General features: G+C 40.8%; 1 protein-coding gene across 1 annotated transcript; it reads right to left on the bottom strand.

The window, feature by feature from the left end:
• Positions 1-94: 94 nt before the first annotated feature.
• Positions 95-26,575, bottom strand: IARS2 (isoleucyl-tRNA synthetase 2, mitochondrial). Its single transcript, XM_063391069.1, has 23 exons — positions 26,369-26,575; positions 25,797-25,919; positions 24,800-24,956; positions 23,668-23,816; positions 23,529-23,578; positions 23,320-23,429; positions 23,142-23,232; positions 22,603-22,718; positions 21,373-21,542; positions 20,501-20,591; positions 20,146-20,297; positions 19,056-19,216; positions 11,693-11,795; positions 11,018-11,111; positions 5,662-5,770; positions 4,774-4,876; positions 3,708-3,833; positions 3,211-3,342; positions 2,540-2,646; positions 1,645-1,790; positions 1,304-1,494; positions 598-742; positions 95-486 (listed from the first exon to the last, which is right to left on the bottom strand). The coding sequence occupies exons 1-23, from the start codon at positions 26,570-26,572 to the stop codon at positions 332-334; spliced, it is 2,985 nt and encodes a 994-aa protein (XP_063247139.1). The 5' UTR covers positions 26,573-26,575; the 3' UTR covers positions 95-331.
• Between the last annotated feature and the right edge of the window lie 56 nt (positions 26,576-26,631).

Below are 26,631 nucleotides of genomic sequence, written 5' to 3'. Positions count from 1 at the left end.
ACCAGCTGCCAGTATAAAAATTAAACAAGAGCTGCTTCACTGGGGATTTTCTCTTAAATGGAAGTGAATGTCCACAGAACACAGGTTGCTAAGATCAAGTACATCAGTTGGTTATTTTTAACCACCCCTTTTATTAAGCTGAAAAATGATATACACAAGTAGTGTGTATATATATATATATATATTTATATATATACACACACACATCATTCCCCAAAATGCATGATGCTCCTGCTCAGGCTGGGGCTTAAGCATCTGCTTCTACAGGTTCCAGTCTGCAGACCTGCTGCTTCAGCCGCTTTGGAGCAGCTTTTGCATAGGCATTTTGTCTTCACGTGCTCGCCTTTGCAGCAGCAAGGACTTGGAGGCACCGTGGGCAGGGAGTGCTTGCGGACTCGGCTGTGTATCTCCTGCAGCGAGGGCATTTTGCTTTGGCAATGGGTCGGGCTATAACTTTGTATGAGGACTGTTCACAGATGTCACCACCTGTCAAAGAAAATGGCATTGCTGAGAGAGAGGCTGGAGCTGCAGGTAAGACCCAAGCTGTGAACAACCCTGTGCTGTAGTGCAGGAGCCTGTCTGGAATGGTTCTCTTACCTTCCAAGTTAATCAGAAAGGTCCCTTTCGTGATGTTTGCATCTGAAGGTGTTTCTTGGGGGAGCTCGCTCAGCAGGGTTGTCTGGGAAGCCATCATTATCTCATTCAGCTGAGAAACACTGGAAGTTTCTTCAGCCTGCAGTGCCTGGGGGACAGAGAGCTTTCAGACTTGGAACTTGCTTTTGTTTCATCACCATCCATTCTATAAAATACATACTAAGCTGTGGCTCCTAATCAGGGTGGATGGTTTGAGCCAAGAGTCTGATTTACTCCTGCCAGGAGCAGGAGGACAGACTCGAACTGCAGTGTCCAAGAGAAAGGGGCCTGATGGCCAAGCAGCTGCCCCTGAGCCAGCATTCTGCTCTCCCAAGGGACAGGGCCAGCAGCATCCCACCTTAGGATGCTCTATCAGAGCATTGCCAGCAGGGTGGAGGTGACCCTTCTCCAAACACCACAAAGCTGATTTTTTATTGTCAGGGTGGGCAAACGCTGGCACAGGTAGCTCAGAGGGCTGGCAGGGTCTCCCTCCTCAGAAGCGTCCAAAAACCAACTGCACAGAGGCCTGGGCAGCCTGTTCTAACTAAGCCTGCCTGAGCACAGGCTCCAGCAGTGCCTTCCACCTTCAGCCCCTCTGTGGTTCTCTGGTAAGTACAAAGCAGAAGGAAGTTTTCACACAGACAACACTGGTCTTAGTTGCATTTTTTACCTCCATTAATTCAAACAGCAATCCGGGCTCAATTACAATGATGACTTCATATTCCAAGGAGTTCTTGCCAGAGATGGACCCAAGGAAGGAGTCTCTCATTGCACATGCACCTTCTATTGCTTCCTCAATGCCAGGCTTCTTCCATGCTGAGCTTGCATTAATCCAGCCAGTACGAAACACACCCTCCGAGTCTTGAAAGCAAAACAAAGCAATTCTTACTTTAGTTTATTGGAGTGTTTATGAAATGAATAAAAAAGAATGGCACATTTCTGGAATTGTATTCCTTGTAGCTGTGCAATTAGTGCACTGAAGGAATTGCTTAGCAGTGGTACGTGCTTTACCTTTCTTGTAAGGGATGTACTGGAACACCTCCTCTGCCAGGTGGGGCAGGATGGGCGCAAAGGAGCGGACGACGATGTCCAGGGCCTCTGCCAACACGGTTTGACATGAACGACGCTTAGGGTCCTTCGCTTCTTCGCAATAGAGCCTGAAAGACAGCAGGGAAAGCTGGGAACTGTTCCTAGGCTCATGTTTCTGCTCCAGAGCCACACTTTTGGGAGTGCCACTGGACATACAGAAGTCTGACCCAGCCAGTCCTTCTAAGGAGTGCCCTTCCCTAGGCAAGCACAGATAGTCCCTACAGACAGGACCATCTGCAGCCACAGGAAAGGAGTTTGTCACAGGCAAGGAGATTCTCTACATGTTAATTTGGGGAGAAAGGATCTGTCCTCAGGGAGCTGAGCCTGCAGCTGTCAGCCCTTTGCTCTGGTTCATCTGTAAACCTCAGCATTAGAGCTTCTTTGTCCCCTCACTCCTCCTCTACTCCTGTTCTGGCAACTGAAGATCAGTGTAACCACCCCTCCCATGCCATGAAACAGCCCTTGCACTTTCACACAGGGATCTGTCACAGCCTTAGGATGCTTTTACTGGTCTAACAAACCAGATAAATGCATTCAGTTGTACAGCTAACTGCTCAAAGCCCTTCCTCCTGTCTTCCCAAATTCAGATGCACACCCTTTCTGGGTAGAAATATAGATCCAGGACTCTGTATTTAAATATTCATTTGTTTTTAAATTTGCTTGTTTGATGACCTTTTAAAGTGTTCAGTACTGCCAGTGGACAGAGGAGAGCACAACACTGACAAGCACTCAGCATTCACCTGGAACCTTATTGCCTCCATCTCAGACCCATTCCTTTCCCTTTTTCCCCTTTTAAAGGCAGCAGGAAGGAACTCACCTGTCCTTGATCATGCTGAAATAGAAGTTAGACAAGCTTTTGGAGCAGAATGCTTGCAGCAGTCGAACAACTTTGCTATAATCATATTGCTTGTAGGCTTCTGTTACCTGGCAGAGGGAGGTAAGAACAGTGCCTTGGTTTGCATCACACAGCATACAACGACAGCCCCTGATAAACTAAACTTACAGAAAATGGAAGGAGTGGCATAAAGTCTGGCAGAAACTTTAAAAGGTTGTTGCAGGGGGAAAAAAGTCAGTTAACAGGCCAAAGAAATAATTTCCATTCAAATTTGAGTGAAAAGAAAAGGGAAACCCCAGAAACTATGTCCATACTTTCAGCAGAATGGTTCTGAGTGACAGAAAAGACAAAGTTCTGTACAACAGCAAATTTCCAAAACTCTAGTTTCTGGGTTTGTTTTTTTCAATATCTATCTTTAACTGTTTTTAAAGACTTCTAATCTGAGTGGGAAAATCTGGTTGATGTCCAAGTTAAGAATGTTAAAAGTCTTCCTCAAAAACTGAGATGGGCTTAAGGGAGCGCACACTGCATTGAAGGATCCTTAGTGGTTGTAATACGCCTGCTTGACACACACACTTTACTCACACACCTGAAGAAATATAACCAATGGAAAATATTACACACATGTTCATCTAAAGGCAATTCCCCCCTACCTTGCTGCCGTATTCCTGCAGTAAGTGCAGCATGTATTGATCCACTATGTACATCTCTGCAGGGGGGATGGAATCTGTCTCTGGGTTGAAGCCCTCCACGTTTCCCAGCATGAAGCGCAGCGTGTTCCGCAGCTGGAACGGCCCAGAGCAATTCAACATTATCAGCCTTTGCAGATGAAACACAAAACGCTCATATTCCATCATTAACTAAAATTGATTACTTTTCAAAATGACTGTGTGAATAGTTACAAAGACATCATGAAGAACACATGGCAAAAGGACCCACAGAAAAATAAAAACTGGCTGTTTCCAAAGCACAAAGCTGCAAAATGAGCCTTTTTCTCAGCACGCTTTACTATTTGTCCCACAGCTGTAGAAAGCAGTAGTACCTCCCTAAATGAGCTTGGAAAAGCTTTCTCTAGTCTAAAGACTGGGAAGCTTTGCAGGCAATACACAGAGGCCCTGGGATGAACAGTGTTGGCACTGGTGGCTCTTACCTTGTTGATGTCATCCCTGGCAGCATTGAGCACCACGGGCCCGATCAGCACCTCTGTGAAAACGTTGGATTCCGCCACCCACCAGCGCAGAACATCAGCCCCGTACGGAGGATCCTTGCTGTGATCCTGAGGGCACACAGGAAAGCACAGAGCTGTAGAGCCTCTCCAGCTGCAAGGGATTCATAGGGATCATCCAGTCCAGCTCCTGCTCCTCACAGCCCCACCTAAAACTCTGTCCATGTGCCCAGAGGCTGCTGTGGTTGGAGGCTTCCCCCTCTTTTAGCAGGAGGGCTACAACCCACACCTACAGCACTCTGTACAGGCAGTGCCAGAACCCAGGTAAGCAAGAGAAACTCATCTGAAGCCTTAAATCCTTTGAATGCTTACCATTTCAACAACAGAGTTAGTATCTAAAACTACATAGCTTTTTCTTCCCTTTTAGACTGTTTTCAACTCTGAAAACGGCTTTTCTCCTTTTTGAAAGAACAGGAACAATTGTGTGTTTTAATTAATCAGATAAGCAAGTCATGCAAGGATTGATTCTGTTGTCTAGTGAGCTGCAAAATCTGCTCAACAGCCTCAGAAAGAGCAACAGCAGGACTGGGGAGGGAAGGAAATGCAGAGCATCTCTGGCAGTGCAACCTTCCTGACCATGGAAGGAAGTTTCCAGAGTCAGTAACAGCCTGAGAGCAGAGAGATTGCTGAGGTGCAGCTGTGACATCTGACTGCTCCACTGCCAGCCGCACATGGCAGGCTTCAGTCGGTTTGACAGCAGAGGTTCAGTATTTTAATTTTTTTTTGGTTTTTATCATTCCTCTTCTCCATTACTCCATTAACACTGGTAAAATGGAATCATTCCACACCCTCTGCATACTCATCTTTTCTCTTAGCAGAGAACAAAGGTAAGGGGTTTTCTTGCACTACAGCAGAAGCAGCACAACTCAAGGTTTTCAGTCCGGCCAAATGGAACTGCAGTATAGCCAAAGAGGAGCCTGACAGTTCTGCCACAAGACAGCTGCAGAATCTGGCAGTGAAAGGTTGGGAGAAACTCAGGAGCTTGACCTACTTCGCCTCCGTTGATGACGACATCAGGGTCAACCACGTTGCCAACAGATTTGGACATCTTCTCCCCTTTCTCGCCAAGGGTAAAGCCATGAACCACCAGAGTCCTGCAGGAAAGGTTTTAGTGAAAACAAAATCCCAGGGAAGAATCTATGCTAAGAATAGATTTCTAAGGAGGATATTCTTAAGTCAAAGCACACAGAAAGCCCCTGTTTTGGTGAGCTTGAGGCTTCATCCCCTGAGTTCAACCAGCCATGAATATACCCTGTACTACCATCCAAGGAAAGCAAACAACTTTATTTTCCTCATTTAATTTTGTTGTGCAAGCAACAGATTGTTTAGATATCCACATGTATTTCAGATTAATTAAAGACTAAAGTGTTATTTACTTTCTAAAGCCAATACATTTCCCAAAATTGCACAGCCTCCTTGCAACTGAGCTGCATTTCCCTTCCCTATGCTTCCCATCTTCCAGGAGATAAATGGTGTGCCACAGCTCCAGCAGAACACAAGCACACAGCTATTCCCAATTCCCTACAGCCTAATGGTGAATTCACAAGTCAGTGATCTTGGAAGATTTGCACACTGCGCTTCCCGAATAATTTCTTTAATTATGGGAGTGGGAAAGACAGAAAAAAGCCAGACAAGTATCTGATAATGCAATTCTTAAATGACTAAGAATGAAAACATTATTAGAATTATGATAGAAAAAAGTTAAACAGTAAATTAACTAAAGTTTAATATGAGAAAAACTGCATACTGAAAATGTAAGAACATGAATGAGATAGTTGCAACTGGTTTGATTTCCCTTGTTTATACACTACTGTGCACACTTCCAAAAGCCCAGTGTTCAATAAATGGACTGGAAATGTGTTTGCAATCACATACTTACTTATATGGTGCCTTTTTCCTTGCTGCCACACTGGTTAAGAGAGAGGACTGAAACCAACCTCCCAGCTGGTCTTTTCCTTCAAGGTATGTATCTGCTCTTTGCTCTCCACCTTTAAAACCAGAATATTTTATTTGAAATGTCAGACCTTGTATCTTAAAACAATTAGCACACAAAATCTCTGGAAGTGATTAGTAACATTTATTCTGCTTTTTAAATCCAGTAGGTAAGTTACTTTTCTAAATGGTGTGTGGTTCCTTAACTATGATACAAGGGATTCATTAGTATCACAATTCTGAAGAGAATCCAAAACTTGCCACACTCCAGAATTTAACAAATAAGTTTGCTCTCTCTGAAACTAAATAATAAATTATGAAAAGAAGCTATCACGCTCAGACTGCTTCAGAAGTTCTCAGAATACTTTCCAAGTACTCCTAAGCAAACTGGAATACCCAAGAAAAGTTCACATACTTTGGAATTAATAAAAATCTATGCCACCATCTGAAGCTTCTCCATTTGGAATTACTCAGGGCACAAGGCACAGAGGTAACATGCCCAAGCAGCCCATGAAAGGCATTTACAGAGGAGAACAGGAAGCTTTGGCAGTGACCACAGCTCACCTGGGACAGAATTTACATTTTTGGTCACTGGTATTCCAGGAAGATTAAGAGTTAGGACACCATGGGAAACAAGAAAGCCTGTTGGGGATAGAGGCATCTGAAAAAGCCTGGTTTAGCTTGTTCTTGTGAAAGCTGAGTAGAAGTATTATTCCCTGTAAATACACACAGAGAAAAAAAGAGGAATGCTAGGGAAGAACAAGTGGAGCTACTGAGTACTTTAAAGGAAAACTGGGCTACAAGGCAGGCAGGGAATTAGCTGAGTGCACATTAAAGGCAGAAGAGCAAACCCAGCTATTCCAGAGGGTTGAGAGAGGACAGCACAGTTTAAATGGCTTTACTGGTGGAATTCGGTCATTGTACAAAAAGGTACAAAACTTGTTGACTCAAGAAGTCCCTCCTTGTCCTAAGCAATCCCAGGCAGGTCACCAGAGAGAGAACAACAGCAGAACATGCAGGTCAAAGCCTACAAAGGTGCAAAACCATACACACATTTGTCACGAATTTAGTTTTGATTCTACAGGTTGATGGTGTTGCTTTCTCAATATTCAGACAGAAGCTTCTCTACTCAATTTTTGTTCACTATCTCCTTTCTTTCTCTTCCTAAGACCCCTGAGACAATGTTTCTTTCTGCTGCTGACACACTTGATCTATTTGTCTAACTTAATGGAAGTTTCGATATTTAGATCCATCCTGCAATAAAGGGAAGTTCAACATTACAAAGGTCAAGGCCACACAGTTCCAGGCAGCACAGGGAAAATGTGTGGGTGGATATTATGGTTTTTACACATTTGCTGGTTCATTCAAGGAAATCTACAAAGGTCTAGGGTTTAGAAGTACAATAAGGAGCAGCCTTGGTATTAAGAAACTGCAAAAATACGTGTGAGGACAAGATAAAAAAAGAGTATTTGTGGTAAGAAAGACAGTAACATTAGAAAATCTGTAACACACACTGATTACTTACAACTAGTTTACTAGCCACTGGTTTTAGAGAAGTGAACTTTTCATGGAAACACCAGTAGTTAGAACTTAGAGAGAAGAATTTCAACAAACAACTGATTACAAACAGCAACTGGACTGGGCTTTTCTGACAGGAACTAGTACATCTGGCAAGTTGGCTACTGGTGCTTGCAAAGTTAACAGAGGCCTGAACCTCTTATCTGTAAAATACAAACATGGGGTTTGCATATTCAAAACCTGCCTTATAAGTAGCTCCCCTTTCTCAGTTTTGTAGAAGTTGTGATTGTAATGTATAAATTAATTATAATAGTGCTCACTCTTTTTTTCTTTGTAAATGGAGAAGTATGTCCAACAACCCCAAAGAGACTTCTCTGCTGTTTATTTTAACTGAGGTATAGTACATAGGTCATTAAAGAGAATTACGATTTATGATCCTTCTGGTTTGGATTTCAAGATTCCATATCTTTGATCTTACAGACTTTGACTTTTAGATTAAACGTATTGTATTTTAATGCCAGGAATGAACCAGCTAAGATAAATTCAAGCCTCTCAGTCAGCACAAAAGTTTAAACACTTAGATAGGCAAGTTGTAAAATAATCACATTCATTCAGTTAAACATTAGCCAATAAGATAGGGAAAAAAAGCTATGATGTTGAAAACTACCATCATTGCAATACCCACAAAACTGTGGGTAAAAAGCTGTGTGACTGTGACCAGTGGCAAATCACAACACAATAAAGTCCAGTATGCATTTTTACAGGAAATATTTTACAAAAGAATCATCTCAAGATTGTAGTGAAGATGGCACTCTGCCAATGAGGAAAACGTAGGAGAATTTTAAGATATTAAGGACTTCTCTTAAATGGATGCTCCAGAAGGAGCTACTGAAATGAGCTCTGTCAAAAGGTTGAACTTCAAAGCAAAAGAACAACAGCAGAAAAAGTGCTGGATACCACAGCACTAAGTATTTAAAATTAGCATATGCTTTTGAACAAAATTTTGCTTTACCACACTTTCTTTTTGGAAGCAGTGGATTAACACTCTTCTGCCTCACAGCAGCTTAGTGAAAATGCTTAGTGAAATATCCACATATGAAGCATTTTAGACTTAAATTTTAACATTGCATAAAACAGTTCTTAAAAAAAAAAATTGAGGCATGTGTAGCAAGAAAAAAACAGGATGAGAAGGCACAACAATAAACTGTTCAGTGAGAACAGTGTTAGGCAAACAGAGCATTAACAAAGCAAAAAGCATCCCCAGGAAACTTTAGGGGCAGTGGGATTTCAGAGAACGTTGCACTTATGGATCTGCTCTCAGTGATGCCAGTGAGTGGTGTTTATTTCACACACAGTCTACTTGTAGCTGTACAATTTTGGGTTTGTGACTACAAATCTGATTTTGGTGTCTAGGTTGCACCTTCCCACCTGCCACACTGCTGACACAGAACCCTTTGGTTAATCTGTCATTTAGCCACAAGTGGTACCTTAGGCACAGCCAGGCTGGAAAAAGGAAGCCAACCATAATTTAATGGAACAAATGTAACTTTAAGCCAGGTCCATCGGAAATAGGCCCAGTCCCTGGAAGGAGATGTAGCAGGGCAAGCATTACAGATAGGACTGGGCAAGGGCAAAAGGTAATGTAACCTATGAATTACACCATTGGGCTTGGCTGTCACTGAGCAATTCCTTTAAATTCAGCAGAATCTCTCTTCTTGCTCCTCTTCACGCCCTTCCCAACCTGCTGCATTTGCTGTCAGTAATCTGTGTGGCCATCAGGTAAAGGGATTCATTTTGTAATAGCTGCATCTCCTTTAGTAAGCTCAGACATAGCTGGGTCAAGTGCACTGAAAAGTCAGGCCCAAGTTGCCTGAGTCCCAAAGAAGCTGGAGAGAAAGAATTATTTTCACAGGACTGGAACTGACAGGGAAATCTGTAACATCTGTTATTGCTGCTGGTTACTAACAGATCATTGATTTAGAATTTTCAACTGAGTTCAAAGTAGAGTGAAACAAACATTAGTCTCAGTTTTAGCCATCTTTTATATCCTGCAGTTGCCCTGAAAGTAACTTGTGCTGTCAAAGAATCTCTGCCACCAACACTGACATCAGAAGGCAGCAATAACCTCGGCTCTCACTCACCTCCTACCACAAAGTTAGTTCTTCCCATTATGACATTCTCTAAGCAATCTGGGATTTCTCCATGAATTTCATCTTTTTTTCTCCAAGAGTACTTTGGAAAACAATCTCACCAATTAGCCTGCCTGTAAGCTGTGCTGATTATCACTGATGTTGGAAAAAAATTCTGCAAAAAGCTTTAAAAACTGGAGTGTATTTGGGAAATAGATAACAAAACTCTTAATTCAACAACTTCTCTAGCAAAGTTTCATAAAAGGTGAGTTAAACCAGTAATTTGATATGAATCCCAGACTGTACTTCCCTTCTGGCAGTGGCTGGAAGCCTCAGTTACACAGCAAAAAGGTAATGCAGGTTTTGTGTCATTTCTAGAATAAACAGGGTTAGGGGGTTACACTGCTGGTGAGGCAGTCCCCAGCCTCTACAGCACTGGGGCCACCCCAGCTGTGTCACACAGCAGAACAAGATGCCTTACACACAACAAGCTCCAGCAAATTTCAGGAAAAGAGAGGACTACGTAGAGGAGAGAAACTTGTAATGGTTTCATGAAAAAGAAGTCTGTACTGTGATAATCCCAACATTTATTAGACACTCCAGAATCCATATAGGAGCTTTACACAAATTAACAATGAATCCAGAGTCTTGATTCTGCTCCTCCTTATGAGAAGTTCTCTCCTTTACACAGGATTAGAGGTAGCTTTTGCAGCCTGAGGTGTTCAGCCCTTTAACAATGCAAGTTTGTAACTGCATAAAATACCACTACTTTGTTATACCTTTCAAAATCAAACCAGAAACATTTTTAAAGAGCATAAACCTCAGTATATGTAGAAGTCTTCTAGAAAATTAATGTTTGCTGATGGTACTGCTACTTGACCACGTTGCTAAGAAATAAAACTCTGGTACTAACGTGTTTTATAATTCCACAAGATTGTTATCATGCAATTGTGTACAGAGGGTTTAAAGTCCAACAGACTTGATGTATGGGACCAGACTCCTGCAGTGGAAAGGGCTCCTGACTTTGCATTATCCTCCAGGCAAACAGTGTATATTTTACATCTTTTTATACAAATATCTGTCTGCTACCTGCTGAGTAGCAACTACTGGCAGTAGGAGCAATAAATAGCATATAGCAGGTGTAAATATTTCAAGCCACAATATACTGCTTTAGTTACTGAAAGCAACCAAAAGTGAAAACACACACCTACACTTTTAAATTATAAAATTTACTTGGACTCAGCAGCTGATCTCAGTGTTATTCTGCTTCAAATAGCACAGACAAGCACAGACTGAAATTTGTTAACTAAAAACAATTGAAGAGGCACCAACTAGCAGCAAAGTACTCAGCTGTCTGTGCCATGATACTTCTCCACTCAAAACAAGCATGATGTGATTAGCAATTACACAGTACAACCACATGGCAGAATCATTAGAGCAGAATATTAGAAAAACCTCGACTTTAATTGTACTGAAAATGAGTTTGCCAACATTAAATCCTTATCTTTACAAGCCAAAGCAGCTTTACAAGTCACAGCCAGCCTGCTGCTGGCATAATCTGCCTCAGTTTTGCTGACATCAACACTGTTCACACAAAACAGTTATATTTTGTTCTCCAAGTATTTTAAAAGAAGGATTAACACAGGAGTTCTTTACCTTCCAAAACATGAGCCCAGGAAGTTCCACTGTCAAACCAAATGTCAAGGACATCCTGTCCCTTGACATAATCTGAAACATCATGACCACCAGCCTATTGAGAGAAAATTATTAAATAATGCAAATAGAATACTCTGTATCATCAAAGCTAGAAATAAAGCAAGTTTCTGGATCAGTTTTGTACAAGTTCTGTTACTAACTTGGTGAGTGAACACAAAATAACATAGGTAATTTTTGACAAGAGTTTTCAGATAATTACTGATGGAAACCCAAGGCAGGGCAAGGAAAAATTACAAAGAAAACCTCAGATGGCACAATAACACTACATCTTAAGTACACAATTGTTAAAGAACAATAAAATGTTAGGAAGAACTAAATAAAAAATCTAATCCATCTTAATGACCAAGACCCAATACATATTTGTGCTCATAATTTGGTTAATTAGGATGTCATTTTCCTGCTGATATAAGAGGAGGAGGATGGAGATCTCTGCCCTCAATTAACAGCACAAATCCAATTGTGTGTCTTCTGCCTTACTCAGATCTCACTTTTTGAATACTCCTTCTCATGAGGGCACAAGACTGAAGAGTACCATGGGAATAAACAAAGTTTTTCTATTATTTCCCATCACTCAACTGTCCTGGGCACCTGCTGTGCCTGAAGTCAGAAGTTTACCTTTGCTACAGCCTCTTTTGACAGGAGCTGTTCGATAGGGAGGGCCCACCAGGCATCTGTCCCCTGCTGCTCCACTATTTTGATGACATCTGTGATGGTTCCACTGGGTTAGAAGGAGGAAAAAAGGGGGTTATGAATGGAGGAGTTAATGACACTTTCCCACAAGTATCCCAGACCCAAAGCAGGGAGAGACACTGATACACAGACCAAGCTATTTGAACCTGTCATTTCCCAGCTTCTAATCGAGACAAGACTTCACAGAGCTTCCTGTCTGTATTAAAGAATTTCTATTTTTGCCTTCCAAGATGGGAAGATTTGAACAACACAAAACCCCACATGGATTCCAAATATCTTCAGCAAATGCTCCATAACTGGGGCAATCAGAAAAGATGCCAGCAGCTTGAAAACTTCTAAAATCCATTTGATTTGCTATTCATTGACCTTGAATTTAAAAAAACCTGCAGAACTATTTCCCCTCAAAATATCAGGGGAATAAAATGCCTTTTTAACAACAGGTTTATTTTTCCTACTGGATACAGAGACCTTGAGAACTCATGTGGAAAGGAGTGAGGAAATGATGGCTTTTCAAGTAGCATCTATATATCTATATATATAGATAAGGCTTCCAGTTGCCTGAATTCCCCCATTTTAGCAATATATTTTTTAAAATTGTATTAAGTATAAACATATTAATCCAAATAATGTAAGAAACTGAAAATTCTGCACCCAATAGAGGATAATAAACCATTCAATGTACACTCTGAAGGCAATCTATGAGTTCATATCATACAGCACCAGGCAGGACAAAGGTCCTGAAATAAACAGATATTACGGAAATGAGAAAAATGAAAAAGTTAACTAAGTATTTTTTCTGATCTGAACAGATAAGGCAATCTCAAGGTGTGCAGTTCTGTGCACTATTTATGATACATTCAATCCTTGGCCCCAGTAGGTAAGGCTATGAGTAATTGATTTTTAATATTGCTTAATGCCAAGTCTAGACATAAATTAAGGTATCATAAAAAAACCAAAGAGGAACCCCACACACTCTGAATTTCTGACCCACAGAGCACTTGCTAAAAGGGTGATTTTTAAGACATCTGCTGTATTTAAGGAGATCATCATGACCTGCCAACTTCAAAGTAAACCTGCTGTGTTACCCAGGCCACCAGAGATTTCTTTGTAACTCAAGAAATTAAGATTTAATCAGTTAACTAATTTCTTGACACAGTATTGCAAAAAGGGAAAAAGTAAAATAATGATCTGGCATGATTATCTTGAAAACACAGAAGGCACATGATCTTCTTCAGTCATCGCAGGGTTTTGTGTTTGGTTTTCAGCACAGTATTTTACTGCACTGCTAATAACCTGAGCTACATCACTAAAACACTTCATGGACTCTTACACAGGGTTTAAGCATGAAAACGTGTTCTCCAAGAAGCTGTAGAACAAACAACCTCAGTTCAGGACACAAGGTGCAACGGCAAGAGGAATATCCAATTTTGCTCTTGACTGCTCAAATCGCAACAACAGAACATCAATTTTGTATCAATCAACCAACCATCAATTAATCAATTTACTTCTCGAAATAAACTTGTAGAACATCCCAGCAGGTTGTCTGCAGGGAAAGGCCATTAAGCAGCAACACTGACACACGGACATCCAGCTGGCACCACCACCACTCTGCCCCTTTCAAAGCAGCACGGGCATCATTCACCTTCCACTTTGTTGGTTGTAGGACACAATTTATGGCTTTGTAATGTTTCTGCTAACATTTATCTTGCTAAAACAACAGTGAGGAGCTCCAGTTCTCAATTGTACCACTTCTTCCCAGAAATATTTGCACAGAGGCCTGTTTGGCAATGCTTCCAGTTGTGAGAGTTACTTCTCCAAGACAAAGGCAAAAAACAACCCCAGTCCTGGTACAATTCTGGCAGATAGCTGATGTGCAACCCTTATGTCTCGCCTCCTTTACCCTAAATCTTCAAATTCAGAAAGCTTGCAGGAGCAAAGAAATTTGCCTCAGCCTGGACTAAACTATTCCACTGAATTTTTCTTTGCATGATCAGTACCTTCCACTGACAAAACTGGATTTACACCCTGACCTTTACCAGTGATGATAGTGCAGCACCCAGGAACATTTTAGAAAAAGAAGTACACAATATTATTTTTCACTCTTTGCCAACAGAATTTTCCACCTTGGATTCCTCTCACATACACTATCAGGGTATATTTGAAGACAGTTATGGATAACCAGTTGTCTTCATGTGAGGATTTCAAGAGCTCTCTCCACAGTTTCAATGCCTTCCTCTCACTGGCCAAGTCTTACCCATGGAACTAACCAGCAGAAGACAACAGTAGCTAAATTAAAAGGAGGATGATTTGCCCTCAGACGTGTTTATTACCATGTAAAATGTTTGTGTATGTTGAGTGATTCATGCAAGAAGTAATTCAGTGCTCAGCTAATGGCTCTGGCCTCAGTGAGAGCCAGAAAAATTCTCTGATCAGGCATCACACCCACAACTAGTACAGAAAAGCTACCAGCACATCCTGTAAAGTGGAAAATTTAAACAGGAACTAAGCCTGTCTCCCACATAACTTTTTCATATTGCAAACACGCCTCAGTGGAGGGACATAAACTCCAGTGATGAATTAATTTTCAACCTATACATTTTTAAAATATTCAACAGGTATTTCACAATATCAATATTTGGAGGGATTATAAATGTGATAAATCCAACTAAAGGCCAAAATTAACATATAGAAATATACTCTTAAGAAACAATTTTTCCTTTCCATCAGAGGTGGGGGGAGGGTAGAAACAAGAAGGAAATAAACCCTTGCTATTACTCTTCCTTAGGAAACCATAATAAAATGCCTGCCTTTCTTTACAGTAAGTATTGCCAATGTCACACAAGAGTTGTGTACCCTTGTAGATACACCATTCCCACAAAATATAATATGAGCTAACCTTTTATCAAGCGTATTGCTATGCATTGCAAAGATTACACTATTAATTTATGAGGAGCAGATTTTCTTATAAGACATTTTTGTTACACAAGAACCAACAGGTGCAATTATGCTACAGATAAAAGTTTTCAGATAAGTAAAAGGAGGTCAGATTTTTTGTTATCAATCACTTACAAGAAATGGAGTCAAGGACTGTGAAGTTAACTTTTTATTGACCAATATTCTCAAAATTCTATCACAGTTTCACATCATGTTTAAAAAAATATATTTTAGCAGTGCAAGTTTTTTTCTCCTATATGGTGTTTCCCTACGGATTATAAGTGAACATTAACAAGCATTTTATAAGAGGAGGTAGTTTAGATGAAAAATTTCCAGAGTACCTTTTCAACAAATCTTTTTTTTCTCCTACAGTTTGAAAAACACAAGACAAACACAACCCCTGTACTTGTCTCTGCACTTCTGCAGGATCCTTATGATTAATTTTACCACAAGAGAGAAGTATTTTATTTAAGATATCTGCATTGTAAGGAGTAGGATCTTTGCAGAGCACTTTTCTGTAAGGTGCAAGTGAAAACCACCTTGCTCAAATAACTACTCATCACTTTATAATCTGCAGCCTTCAAGGTGAGCATGATAATTCCCCGAGTGAGCCATAAAGGCCATTGTAAAACTTTGCCCTGTATTCAGAGGCTATCTGGAAGAACTTGCATTACGTGTCCCTGCTACGCTCCGACACCCCTACGGCAATTCACGCTACCCCGGCTCCAGCCAATCACCCGGGAGCCTGATATTGATTATGCTGCACACTTATTTAATCTGTTAACAGAAATTAGGCAGCATTAAGGTACAGTCAGGAGCAGGAGAATACAGAGCCTGATGTTCTCTCCATCTCCTTTCCAAGAGCAGCAAAGAGGGAAAGTTATCTTCTGCTTTACAACAAAGTCGATACTACAGCTGTAAGTATTTGAGGGATGGTAAGTTATTAATTGCAATTCACTGAAATGTCTTCTTATTTTAAAAAACAACTTAGAGCACAGGACAGACCTCCTTCAAAAACATGCTGGGTTTTTCTTTTTCGGAAATTTAATTTACGTGTTAATCGAAGTCACAGGGAAGCAGAGAAAGCTGTGAGGCATTAGAACAATCTTTGCAATACTACTATTTATTACCAATGTCTGAACAGTGAATTTGTAAAGCAGTGATTGTGTGAGATCAGATTAAAGTATGTCTCTCACATGTATTATCTGGGCTCAACTACTACTGGAAATACAATTCTCACATTTTAGTTTTGGAGCTCTTTCTTCTTTTCCATGAGTTACAGAATTTCTTCTAGATGGAGAAAGTTTTCTCTTGAAATCTATTAAATGTTGAAAGGTGTCACGCAGCATAAACATCTATTTGTGCATGTAATCTAAATTAAAGTCCTTTTTCTCCATTTATGCAGAAAAATCCCACAGAATCTCACCTCTGTATTCTTACGGAAAACGGCAATAACGAAAAAGTGCTCTCTCTTTTCTCTCTTTCCTATAAGGGGTTTTTAATAATAATTTTTACATTCCTGGTCATAATATGATGCAGAATACTCTCCATAAAAGAATTTAAATATCATTGGTATATTAAATTTCTAACCATAGATAATAATGTCATTGGATCAAAACTCTTACCGGGTTATGGAGGAAGCCACAGCAGCATGAGGAGACTCATGGAGATTCTGCATCAAACATTACAAACTACCTCTTGGTTTTCAAGTTAAAAAGGCTGGATTGCTGATGTGGCAAAAACACTGTTAGAGAAAGCAGTTCCACCTAGAAAGAAGGGCTTTCAGCAGCTTTTCATGTGACAAATTCAGGGACAGCTGTCAGAGGGAGACAGCAGTTTATTTTAGGGACTTTTTTTTTCTTTTTACAAGTCTTTTTACAGGTGACACATGAACAGGATCACTCAAGATCGACCACTGGTGCTCTCATATGTAACAGCAACTCCATGTGGACTACACTGACTTCCAGTGGAGATGCTGTTACTTTTGATAGTCACTCAAAAACTCCACAGCAGCTGCTACTGAAAGGTTGTTTATCCGGCATTCAAGTTAAAAACAGCTCATGTTTTGAAATGCAAGTTATTTACTGGAGTTTCAATTATATTAATTATTCACATCATCTAAGCATGAAACTTCTTTAAAAGTATGTCAGTATCCTGTTGTAATATGATTTTCAAAATGGTAATGCAAATGTAACAAAACAATCAGGCTTAAGCTGCTTTTTTCAATAAGAACTGGTGTCCAGGAAAATGACCTATGAATTGACAGACTGTTTTCTGGATTTGCCTGTCACTTCTATAGGCCAATATTCTGTGCACCTCTACTCCACTTACAGAAGTCTCCGACAGTTAACTTCACAAATACTTGAGCTCAAACTTTCTAGAATATTTAATGACTGCTTTACACTTTCCTCTGAAAATTCCACTGAGAGTAAGTATAAAGTAAGAAGCAAAGAGTACTGGCTGCAAATAGTGTCTGAAGCTGTGAGCCAAATGAAATAAATCTCTTTTCAAGCATATTGAGTATGTCTGGGTTTTTTTCCAAATGTCCCTCTTTCTTTCCCAGATCAATTCTACCCAAACATGCCATGCTGTCCCTCTGTTCACTCCCCTAAAGTCTGACTGCTGGGCCAACACCTACCCACAAAGGTGGAGGTGTTACTCTATGGCAGAGTTCACTACACCAAAACGCCGCGGTTGCCTCATTTTGCCAATTCCGGGAATCACCTCACACAGCTCGAGCACTCACAAAAGGCAGGGACTTTACTACAGGTCATGGCCTTTCAAGGTGATTTTACTACAACCTAAAGGAATTCTCACACATCCCTCCTTTCAAATGCTTTCTGTCCCACCTCCTCAGTGTTCAGAAGGAGCTCTTGCTTCATGTGCCCTTCATATTTGAGTGCCAGCTGCTGGACTGGTTTTCATCACACTTTTTTTCTTGTTAAACTACATATTTAACAACTTTTAAGCAACACACACACTCAAGCCTACTTTTCAACCAGAACACAGAAAGTATTCCTCAGAAATAGTAATTTTTTACAGACACACACACATACTTTTTTGCAGGTAAAATGGTTTTACGCCCCACAAACCCACACCCATTTACTTCCTCGTTTAAGCCAGCATTATCCAGGCACTATAAATGACACTGTGGCTATTGTGGTCTTTTCTCACAGTTATTGCCTACAGTGAGAGAGCCAAAGTACATCTCTCTGCACCTACACACCCAGTCACACCAGGTGAAGCTAAGGACTACCTGTCTAAAGTCCATTCCCTGCTCTCCACACCCGGAGCCTCACCTACCACTGTCTACTATCTACTGCTTGTGTGCTCAGTACAGCCTCTGGAAAACATGCTGGACTCCTGCAGCACATTTATTCAACACCAGAATAAAAAAAAAATCTGCAACAGTGTTCAAGCTGTGAAAACTTATTATGAATTTTCACAAAACATTGAAGGTTAAGGTGTACAAAACCAAGTTACATCAGCATGTCTCAAGGCAGAAAAAATTATGGAACTAATTCAATGAATGTGGAACTACCCAATACTCTTTTTATGAAATCACCTCCTAGAGGTGTTCACAACTGAAAACCTCTGTTCCCCAAAGAAGTAAAAGCAGAACTCTGTATCTCCTTACAGGACAGAAAAGGATCACATTTGGTAGAGCTTCCTCGTTTTAAAGCATACCTTGGATTTCCTCTGCACTATGTTGTCTAGAATTCCTGAAATGCATTGTTTGCAGTATCTGGATACTATTAACCAAAAGATGGCAGAATTAGGCTAGCATCTGAATACTTGGACATACCAAATCATATAGCTAAGGGTCAGTTACACTTGAGGCTGGTCTTCAAAACCTTCTAATTTTGTTTTGAAACAAAATGCACTTATTTATTCTGCAACCAAGTGGTTATTCCACTACAGAGCTCATTGTCACTTAACTGCAAAAAGCTGTTTTGACACAGTACCTGGACTGCTCAGTGTACAGTGCTACAATTACAGCTGCCATCTATTCTAACCACAACTTGCATTTCACTGCTTGCTTAAGTGGAAAGGCCAGTCATGACTGTCAGCTCCTTGAAGATGAGGGATGACAGCAGCAATTAATCTCAAGGGGAGTTTTCAGGTAACTTAAGTATCTAAGTAAATTGATTCCTATTATTTATATACAAGCCACTTCCAGCAACAAGTTTCTGGTTGTTGTAATTTACAGCTAAATTAGATCTGTGTATAAACAACTGCAAATTAAAGCATGTACTCCTACTTGAAATAATAATAAGTTTTCTAACACCATTAACTGCAGCACAACAGACAGTGCTCCTTCTGTCACTGCTCAGTGTCTAAGGTGGACAGGTACCTGTTTATCAGGCATTCTCCCGTGCTCCTCTGATAAAAAGCAGGAATGGGGACGCCCCAGCACCTCTGCCGTGAAATGCACCAGAAGGTCCTTCTGTCCAGCATCTCCAGCATCCTGTTCACTGCAGATGTAGGGATCACCTTCACTTTTTTCAGTGCATCCTATAAGGGAGACAGTGAACTGCTGAACGTGCTGCAGCTTTCCCACAAGTAGTGTTTATGCTGCCAGTAAAATATGGTACAGTTCTAATCTCCCATTGCCAGTATCAAACAACACATTCTCAGGCAACTGCCTGCTGCTCTTCAATAACTTCTTTGAACACTGCATGTACTGTGTATTTCCCAGCCAAACCCCAGTTCTCTGATTCTCTAGCAGACACATCATAAAAAGGAGTTAAAAATGTCATCAGTGACTCAGTCTCAAGTTTAAAAGCTGACTGTATCCTGTACTGTAATCTACTTTAATACAAACTGTCGTGGGCTACCACTCACTCCCAGCCCTGCTGAGTAACCACTGCGTTTTCACCCATTCCAAATAAAGATGAATATGGAACATACACTTCATGCCCTCATTAGAATAAAATCACTGTTACCCTAAGGTGCTGGTCTGAATTTTCTTTGTGGATTTATGTAACATCAAAGACCAAAATACCCCAAGCTTTAAAGTTATTTAAAATAGGACTGTGACAAAATCCATAGGGCAGCAAAGAAAGATGTCTGGCCACACAAGGTTAGCCTAACAAAAAAGCTAATTTTAATAGCGATAAAATTGTCTCCTGTAATTTAGTTCCTTGAAACATCGTATTTTTAAAAACATCTTAGGGAAAAAAAGTCAGCAGCTCCAAGAAACTTCTACATCTGTAAATACAATGAGCAAATATACCAGTCAGTGTAGCTACCCTAGATTATATCAACATAGACAAAAGACTGATAACATATTTCACTTCAACAAGTAATGAAAACTTTTCAACTACTGTTCCTAAATCCTAGAGAAGAACATATTCTGGAGGGAGCTACAGCAAGATGCTTTTGCTGATTCCAAATAGCATCAGCTGTCTTCAAGTGTCTCATAAGAAAGCAAAATTCCATACCTGTGCTGCAGCCTTCACATCTGCTGTGTTTACAAACCACTGTTTGCTGGCACGAATAATCATTGGCTTTTTAGTCCTCCAGTCGTAGGGGTAACTGTGCACGTATTTCTCCTCTTTTAACAAACTCCCAGCTGCTTGAAGCATCTTGATGACTGAGAGAAAAAATGAGGCAGGATTACATTTCAATCTGAACATATGGCTGCTGTTAACCTCAACTCAGTCCTTTCCATGATCAACACTTAGCAAGAAATGCCTCATCCATATTCAAAATGCGGCCAGTTTATACAAACTCTCAAAATATACCTGCAGGACTGTAACTAATGAAGTAACAAATGGTCAAACATCAAATACTCACCAGCTTCATTCCCTTCTTCAAGGACATTCTTGTTTTTAAGTTCAGGACCTGCTGCTTCTGTAAAATACCCACTTTCATCCACAAGGCAATCCTGAAAATAAATGAATTAATCAGGTCAATAAAATACCATGTGGCAGTTTATTATCTTTTTGACATTCAAAAGTGAGTTAAGTACTCTACTGGGTGACTCCTTTTCTGACTAATAACAAAATATTTAAGTACACCTCAGATGTAGTGAGCTGCAGTTAATCTACCAGGCAAGTGATTTTAGGTGTCAGAAGAAACGAGCACCATTGCACTTGCAAACATGCCACAGCTATCACACGTCACAGTCACTGGTATTTCAGTGACTCTTCAAATAAACAGTGCAAAATAAAAGCAAACCTAACCCTCCCCATGCCCCATATCCTGAATCTTCACTCCCATCAATCACAAATTGGCCATGCATAAATGAGCTGTATTTATGTACGTGTTTAAAACAAGCTTTGCTGAAAAAAAAAGTAACAGTGACCTACATAACTGGTGACTTACTTATCTGCATGTAAAAGGCAATTCTGAGTAGTGAGAGTTAATATCTCAAACATTCTCTGTGTTCTCCTTTAAAAAACAAAACCACACAAAAAGCAGAAAAACCTGATTCTAACACCTCCCTGTAAGTTTTAATTAGCAGAAGGAAAGTTCATTCTTTTATCCTGATACACATTCCTTTAAGGTCAGTCTTGCATTCCTGCAGGCCATTAGTGATACTCACACTACTGTGAATGCTTCAAACCATTGTCAAGTTTTATGCACAAATGAAAACAAACAATTTTAGGGGCACACAGTCACTCAGGTGCAGGAAATCAAGAGCAAGAGCTGAAAAGATGAAGTACCGTGGGTAGCTGATGGTGGGAAGCTACGCTGTAATCTTCCATACCATGAGCTGGGGCTGTGTGAACTAATCCTGTCCCTTTTGTCATTGTCACATGATTTGCAGGTAACAGGGGAGAGACTCTGCCAGGAATGGTGGGATGAGCACAAGAACCATCTGCCAAATCTGCACCTGAAAAATACAAACACAGGATAAAATTGAGAAACAATTCACGCGTTCAGCTTCTTTTATCAGAGAGCAGCAAAAGAACAAATGGTTAAAAAAAATACAGAAGAAATATTATTATTAAAGCCCTGCTGAAAGTCAAGAATCATAGAGCCTCAGGAATGTACCATATGACAAAATGGTGTTCACAGAATGATTTTCTCCTAGAATGAACATATTTAAGAACTACCATCACATAGTTATGAACACAAATACAGAAAAGTAACAAATATAATTAGTTACTGAATATATGAGAAGTTAAAAAGAATAGGTTCCAGTATGAAATTTCTTTTTAAGAAGGTTCAGCTCTACTACTCTTAGATGTTATCTGTAAATCACATGATTCAGAAAGGTGGAAGCTGTGAGAAAAAATACTCCCAGTAATTTCACCATTAGGTAAAAAATAGACGTATTCTGAAAGAGAAGGCATGAAAAGACACACACAAAAAAGAAAAAGAAAACAAAAAGTCATAGAAACAGATTCCTCACCTCCTACACAAATGCCTATTTCCAGCACCGAATCAGTGACTGAGGCAAATGAACAAAGCTCACAAATGACACACTAAATCCCAACTCATGACACTGAACCCCAAGCCTGCTTGTTAAGAAATGCCACTATGCAGTTTGTTAGGATGCCAACTCAACTGCTTTAGTTTCTCCAGACAACAGCCATCTACAATACCTCAACAGTCATAATTGTAATTAATCCCCCCTTGTCATCAACAATGGATGGAAAGAAACTGCACTCAGTGTAATTAAGATTTTGATACTGAACAGACTTGCACTCTACATTTCATTTTTCCAAGCATGAATCCAGAGTCTAAGAATTCATTTGAAACCTATGGATGATAATTTGAGCTACAATACACCAACAGTAAATCTGACAGACTCCTCTTCCTCTTTGTATTATTTCACTGAAGCACATTCTCAAATTGTAGACGCATTTAATGCATCAAAACTGAAGGAGTTTTCAGACACCTACCAGCAGACTTCTGAGCAATTTAAGATTAGCAATATTAAAACCTACCTTTACACGTTGATATAACCTCAAACTGTGTGTCCAGAACAGCAGCTGTAGATTCAACTCTGTCTGCAGCAAGGATGAAGTGTTGTCCAGTCGTTGCACATTTTACAATTGAGTATCTGCAATACAAAAGTGCATTTATGACACTAAATAACTACAAACAGCACAAAGCTACCAATCTGTGAAATGCTTCATCTCTAAAAGACAGACAAGGACATTTTACATGCCAAATTCACTCGTTAATCTCAAAAGTTTCAAGGTAGCCTTGCCTCATGAAGGAGAAATAATTTAATAAAAATGTAGGCAGAAATTAAAATATTAGTAGATCTAGAATAAAGCTTACAAAGCTTACAAAGCTTAAAACAAAAAAACCCCAAACAAAACCCGAAAATGATGCTTAAAGGAAACTGTAATGTCAGTCCAAAATGTTTTAATTTTGCTGTTTAAACGTTTAATGTTTATGTTTATTTAATGTTTAAATTTTTAATTTAAATCCCAGTAAGGACTGGCACAGACAACTGAACCAAGTGAAAGACACCTACGCTGCGTCTGGCATGTAACAAACTGCTTGATTGGCTGGCACAGTCCAAGGCTGCGTGGTCCAGACTAGCACACTAGCAGGGGATGATCCATCTACAGATGTAAATTAGAAGTACTTTACTCACAGTTTTAACAAAAAACAAAGCCATCAAAGTCTCTGAAGCTACAGAGAAGTCATACCTATCACAGAAGCCAGCTTAGGCGGCGACTTCAGCAGTGGAAATTTCAGGTACACAGAGCGACTGACGTGCTGCTCGTTGTACTCCAGCTCTGCCTCAGCCAGGGCTGTTCTGGTACACATCAAACACAAGTTACACACTGCAACACCAAAAGCTATGGGCATCCTTGCTAAAATTTTGAAGACAAAACAGTAAGTTGATTTCACTTACTTTGTTGAAGGGGACCAGAACACGGGTTTATAGTCCCGATAAATTAAACCCTAGAGAGGACAGGGAGGGGAAAAAACGAAATTAGGAGAAACAAAACTCATGAAAAATCAATACAGACTTCCACAGAAATACAACATACCTTATCATACATCTTGCAGAAGACTCTCAGCTGGTTTGCTTCATACTTTGGATCAAATGTAAGGTAGCAGTTGGCCCAATCTGCCATCACACCCCAGCGAATGAAGGCAGATTTCTGTTTCTCAATTGCTTTTTCTGCAAACGCTCTGGCTGAAGGGAATGGGTCCATTAATCACATGGTTTAGCACACTAAGATCAATAAAATACCACTTAAAATGCACTATTGATTTGTTTTTAGTAAAGCCAGAGCTGAATTTGGTGAACCTATACCCTGACTATTATGGTTCACAATCCACACATATTTCATATAGGTTGTTAGAAAAAACGACTGCAAAGAGTGAATGGATCCAGGATGGCATTTTTTTCACTAACACAGGAACATTAAGCATGTGTCTTTAGACTATAAACTTTCTTTTTAAGAAAGGGAGGGGGGAAACATATTTTGTTAGGATGAAAAATTTCTCAAAATCAGTAACAGACTAAAATTTAACTCTCTCTGCTGATGTTGATCCAAAATATTCAAAGTAACATGCATCTGAAAATAAGTTAGTCCATTCCACTACCACAATTTCAAATTAAAGCTCATTACAATTACAATTTCAATTGCTCATTACAAAAAGCTTTGCAGCTGAACAGTGATGCCTTCCAACCTGTATTGTATTTGAAATTTTTTCTTCAAAACTGTTCCCATATAATGCAGACTTTCTCCAAAAGGATCTCCCGTATAGTTTTGTAGGATTGTTAAAGACAGTCAACAAATACATTCCCCCTTGTGATACTTAGCCAAGCTGTCCTGAAGGAGCCTGACTTCTACATGCATCATTTCAGTTCCTAAACAAATTCAGCCTTCGAAACCCAAAAGGATGCTGATCTGATAAACAGCAGCTTCCTGCCACTATACAGTTAATCAAAGCAGGCATCCAAATCCCCTGCCCTCCTTTTGTTTATTTTAAACCGAGGGTCAATGCTCTGCATGCTCATTACAGCAACAGATTAAGCCTGTGTGAAAATTATCCCATTTCATCAGATTCCAGCCTGCTCTATCTGCTTGGCAAATACATCCAGTGATCACAGAAAATGTCACCAACAGCTAATAGAAAAGGCCACAATAAAGCCTAAAAGCCTTTATTTACCTTTCTGCCGAATTTCCATTGGTGAAAGATTTTCAGCTCCTTTGACTTCTGACAGTGCCTTCAGCTCAATGGGCAATCCATGGCAATCCCAGCCTGGCACATAATGCACTTTATAACCTCTCATCACATGGAAGCGATTGGTGATGTCTTTCAAAATCTGAAAAGCCATAAGGGTCTGTTATCACTTTAGCTCCCCCACGTGGAACAGCCACATTTGTAATTAAACTCTTCCTGTTTAAAAAATACAAATATCAGAAGCTCCAGGGTAAATTTATATTTAAGACCAGAGAAGCTCTGGATGCCCCAAACTTGGAAGTGTTCAAGGCCAGTCTGGATGAAGCTTTGAGCAATCTGGTCTAGTGGAAGGTGTCCCTGCCCACGGCAGAGGGTCTGGAACTAAATCATCTTTAGTGTCCCTTCCAATTCAAACCACTCTGTGATCCAAAGACCCTGCATTTTGTATTTTTCTTGACTATCATTTTGTACATTGGCAGAACCTTAGAGGACCTCTGATCCAAGGAGTTCACAACCAGTGTTAACTGACAGGTGCAGTTTATAAACTTGCAAGACTTGAAGTGAACAAATCTGACTTGCTCTCATTTTTAAAACACTGAACTGGACCTACAGCACTGGTCTAGAGCACATTGCTGCAGCCCAAGCTCTGGCACTGGGATTGTGAGAAGCTGTGGGTGACAGCTCAAAATCTGAGTCTTTCTCACTTTGTGGCCAGTGTAATGGTGTGAATCTCAGGGCTGAAGGAAAATGAACCCTGAGCAATCACTACATGGTATTTATATTGGGGTATGGTGTATCTATGTCAACATGGCAGCATACAGAATCCACATACCCATACCATTGATTTTTTGAAAGCCCCAACTACCAAAACCCCAAACATTTTGAAGTGTTACTGATTTCAATGGGAATGGAGAACACTGACTACACGACAGTAAGTTTTTACCACTTCACAAGAATAAAGTATGAATAAGTAAATGCTTACTTTGTTTAATGCATGGCCAACATGAGGGTCTCCGTTGGCATAGGGTGGTCCATCATGCAGACAAAACTCCTGTTTTGTCTTCCTTTGCCTTTGCCATGAGTACAGTTCTGAAAACCCACATTTCTGTAGAAATAACAAGAAAAAGAGCAAAACCATTACAAGTGTCTGCACTTCCAAATAGCCTGGATGTAAAATTTATAACAAAAGCAGACAGGCAAACAAATACACTTTTCTAGCTCTGCAAGCGAAGACATTGCTGTGTTTTAAGTACGTAAAAGCCCGAAGAGGGAGCAACATTAGGCCTGAGATTGTTATCGTAGCACTCCACCATCCGGACGGTCGTCACTATCCTCCAAAACAAACTGTATCAAAGTTATGACTATCCAAACCATAAATACTTCAAGAACCCGAGCTTTTCTAAGAAAGAGCCCGGACGGCCGGGCCAGGCGAGACCCAGACTCGCCAGAAGTTCGCCCTGCGCGGCGGGACCGAACCCCCGCCCTCCCGCGGCCCGGGGCTCGCAGCCCCTCCCGGCACTCGCACCCGGGGAACCGGCCCGGCCCCGGCCGCACCTGCTGCGTCTTCAGCTCCGTCTCGGGCTGCAGCCGCCCCGGGAGCTGCGCGGGGAAGCGGCTGCGCGGCAGCAGCACCGTGTCCCGGTACCGGGAGTCCTCCCGGCTCTCGGCCGCGGCCTCCGAGCCGGCGGGGCGCGCCCAGCCCCGGGCGGCGCCGGCCCGGGCCCGCGCCAGCGGCGGCGCCCGCCAGGCCCGAAGCATCCTCAGCGGCTGCGGCCGCGCTTCCGCCGGCGCGACGGGCCGCGGCAGGGGACACGCCG

Source organism: Prinia subflava, chromosome 2 (genome assembly GCF_021018805.1).
Source record: "Prinia subflava isolate CZ2003 ecotype Zambia chromosome 2, Cam_Psub_1.2, whole genome shotgun sequence".
NCBI lineage: Eukaryota > Metazoa > Chordata > Aves > Passeriformes > Cisticolidae > Prinia > Prinia subflava.
This window is presented reverse-complemented; position numbering and strand designations above follow the sequence as displayed.

Coding starts and splice junctions, on each gene's coding strand:
- IARS2 (XM_063391069.1), bottom strand. CDS start 26,572: ATGCTTCGGGCCTGGCGGGCGCCGCCGCTGGCGCGGGCCCGGGCCGGC. Junction 23,817..24,799: donor AATGGAAATTCGGCAGAAAG/GTAAATAAAGGC, acceptor CATTCCCTTCAG/CCAGAGCGTTTGCAGAAAAA. Junction 2,647..3,210: donor TGCAGGAATACGGCAGCAAG/GTAGGGGGGAAT, acceptor TCCCTCTGCCAG/GTAACAGAAGCCTACAAGCA.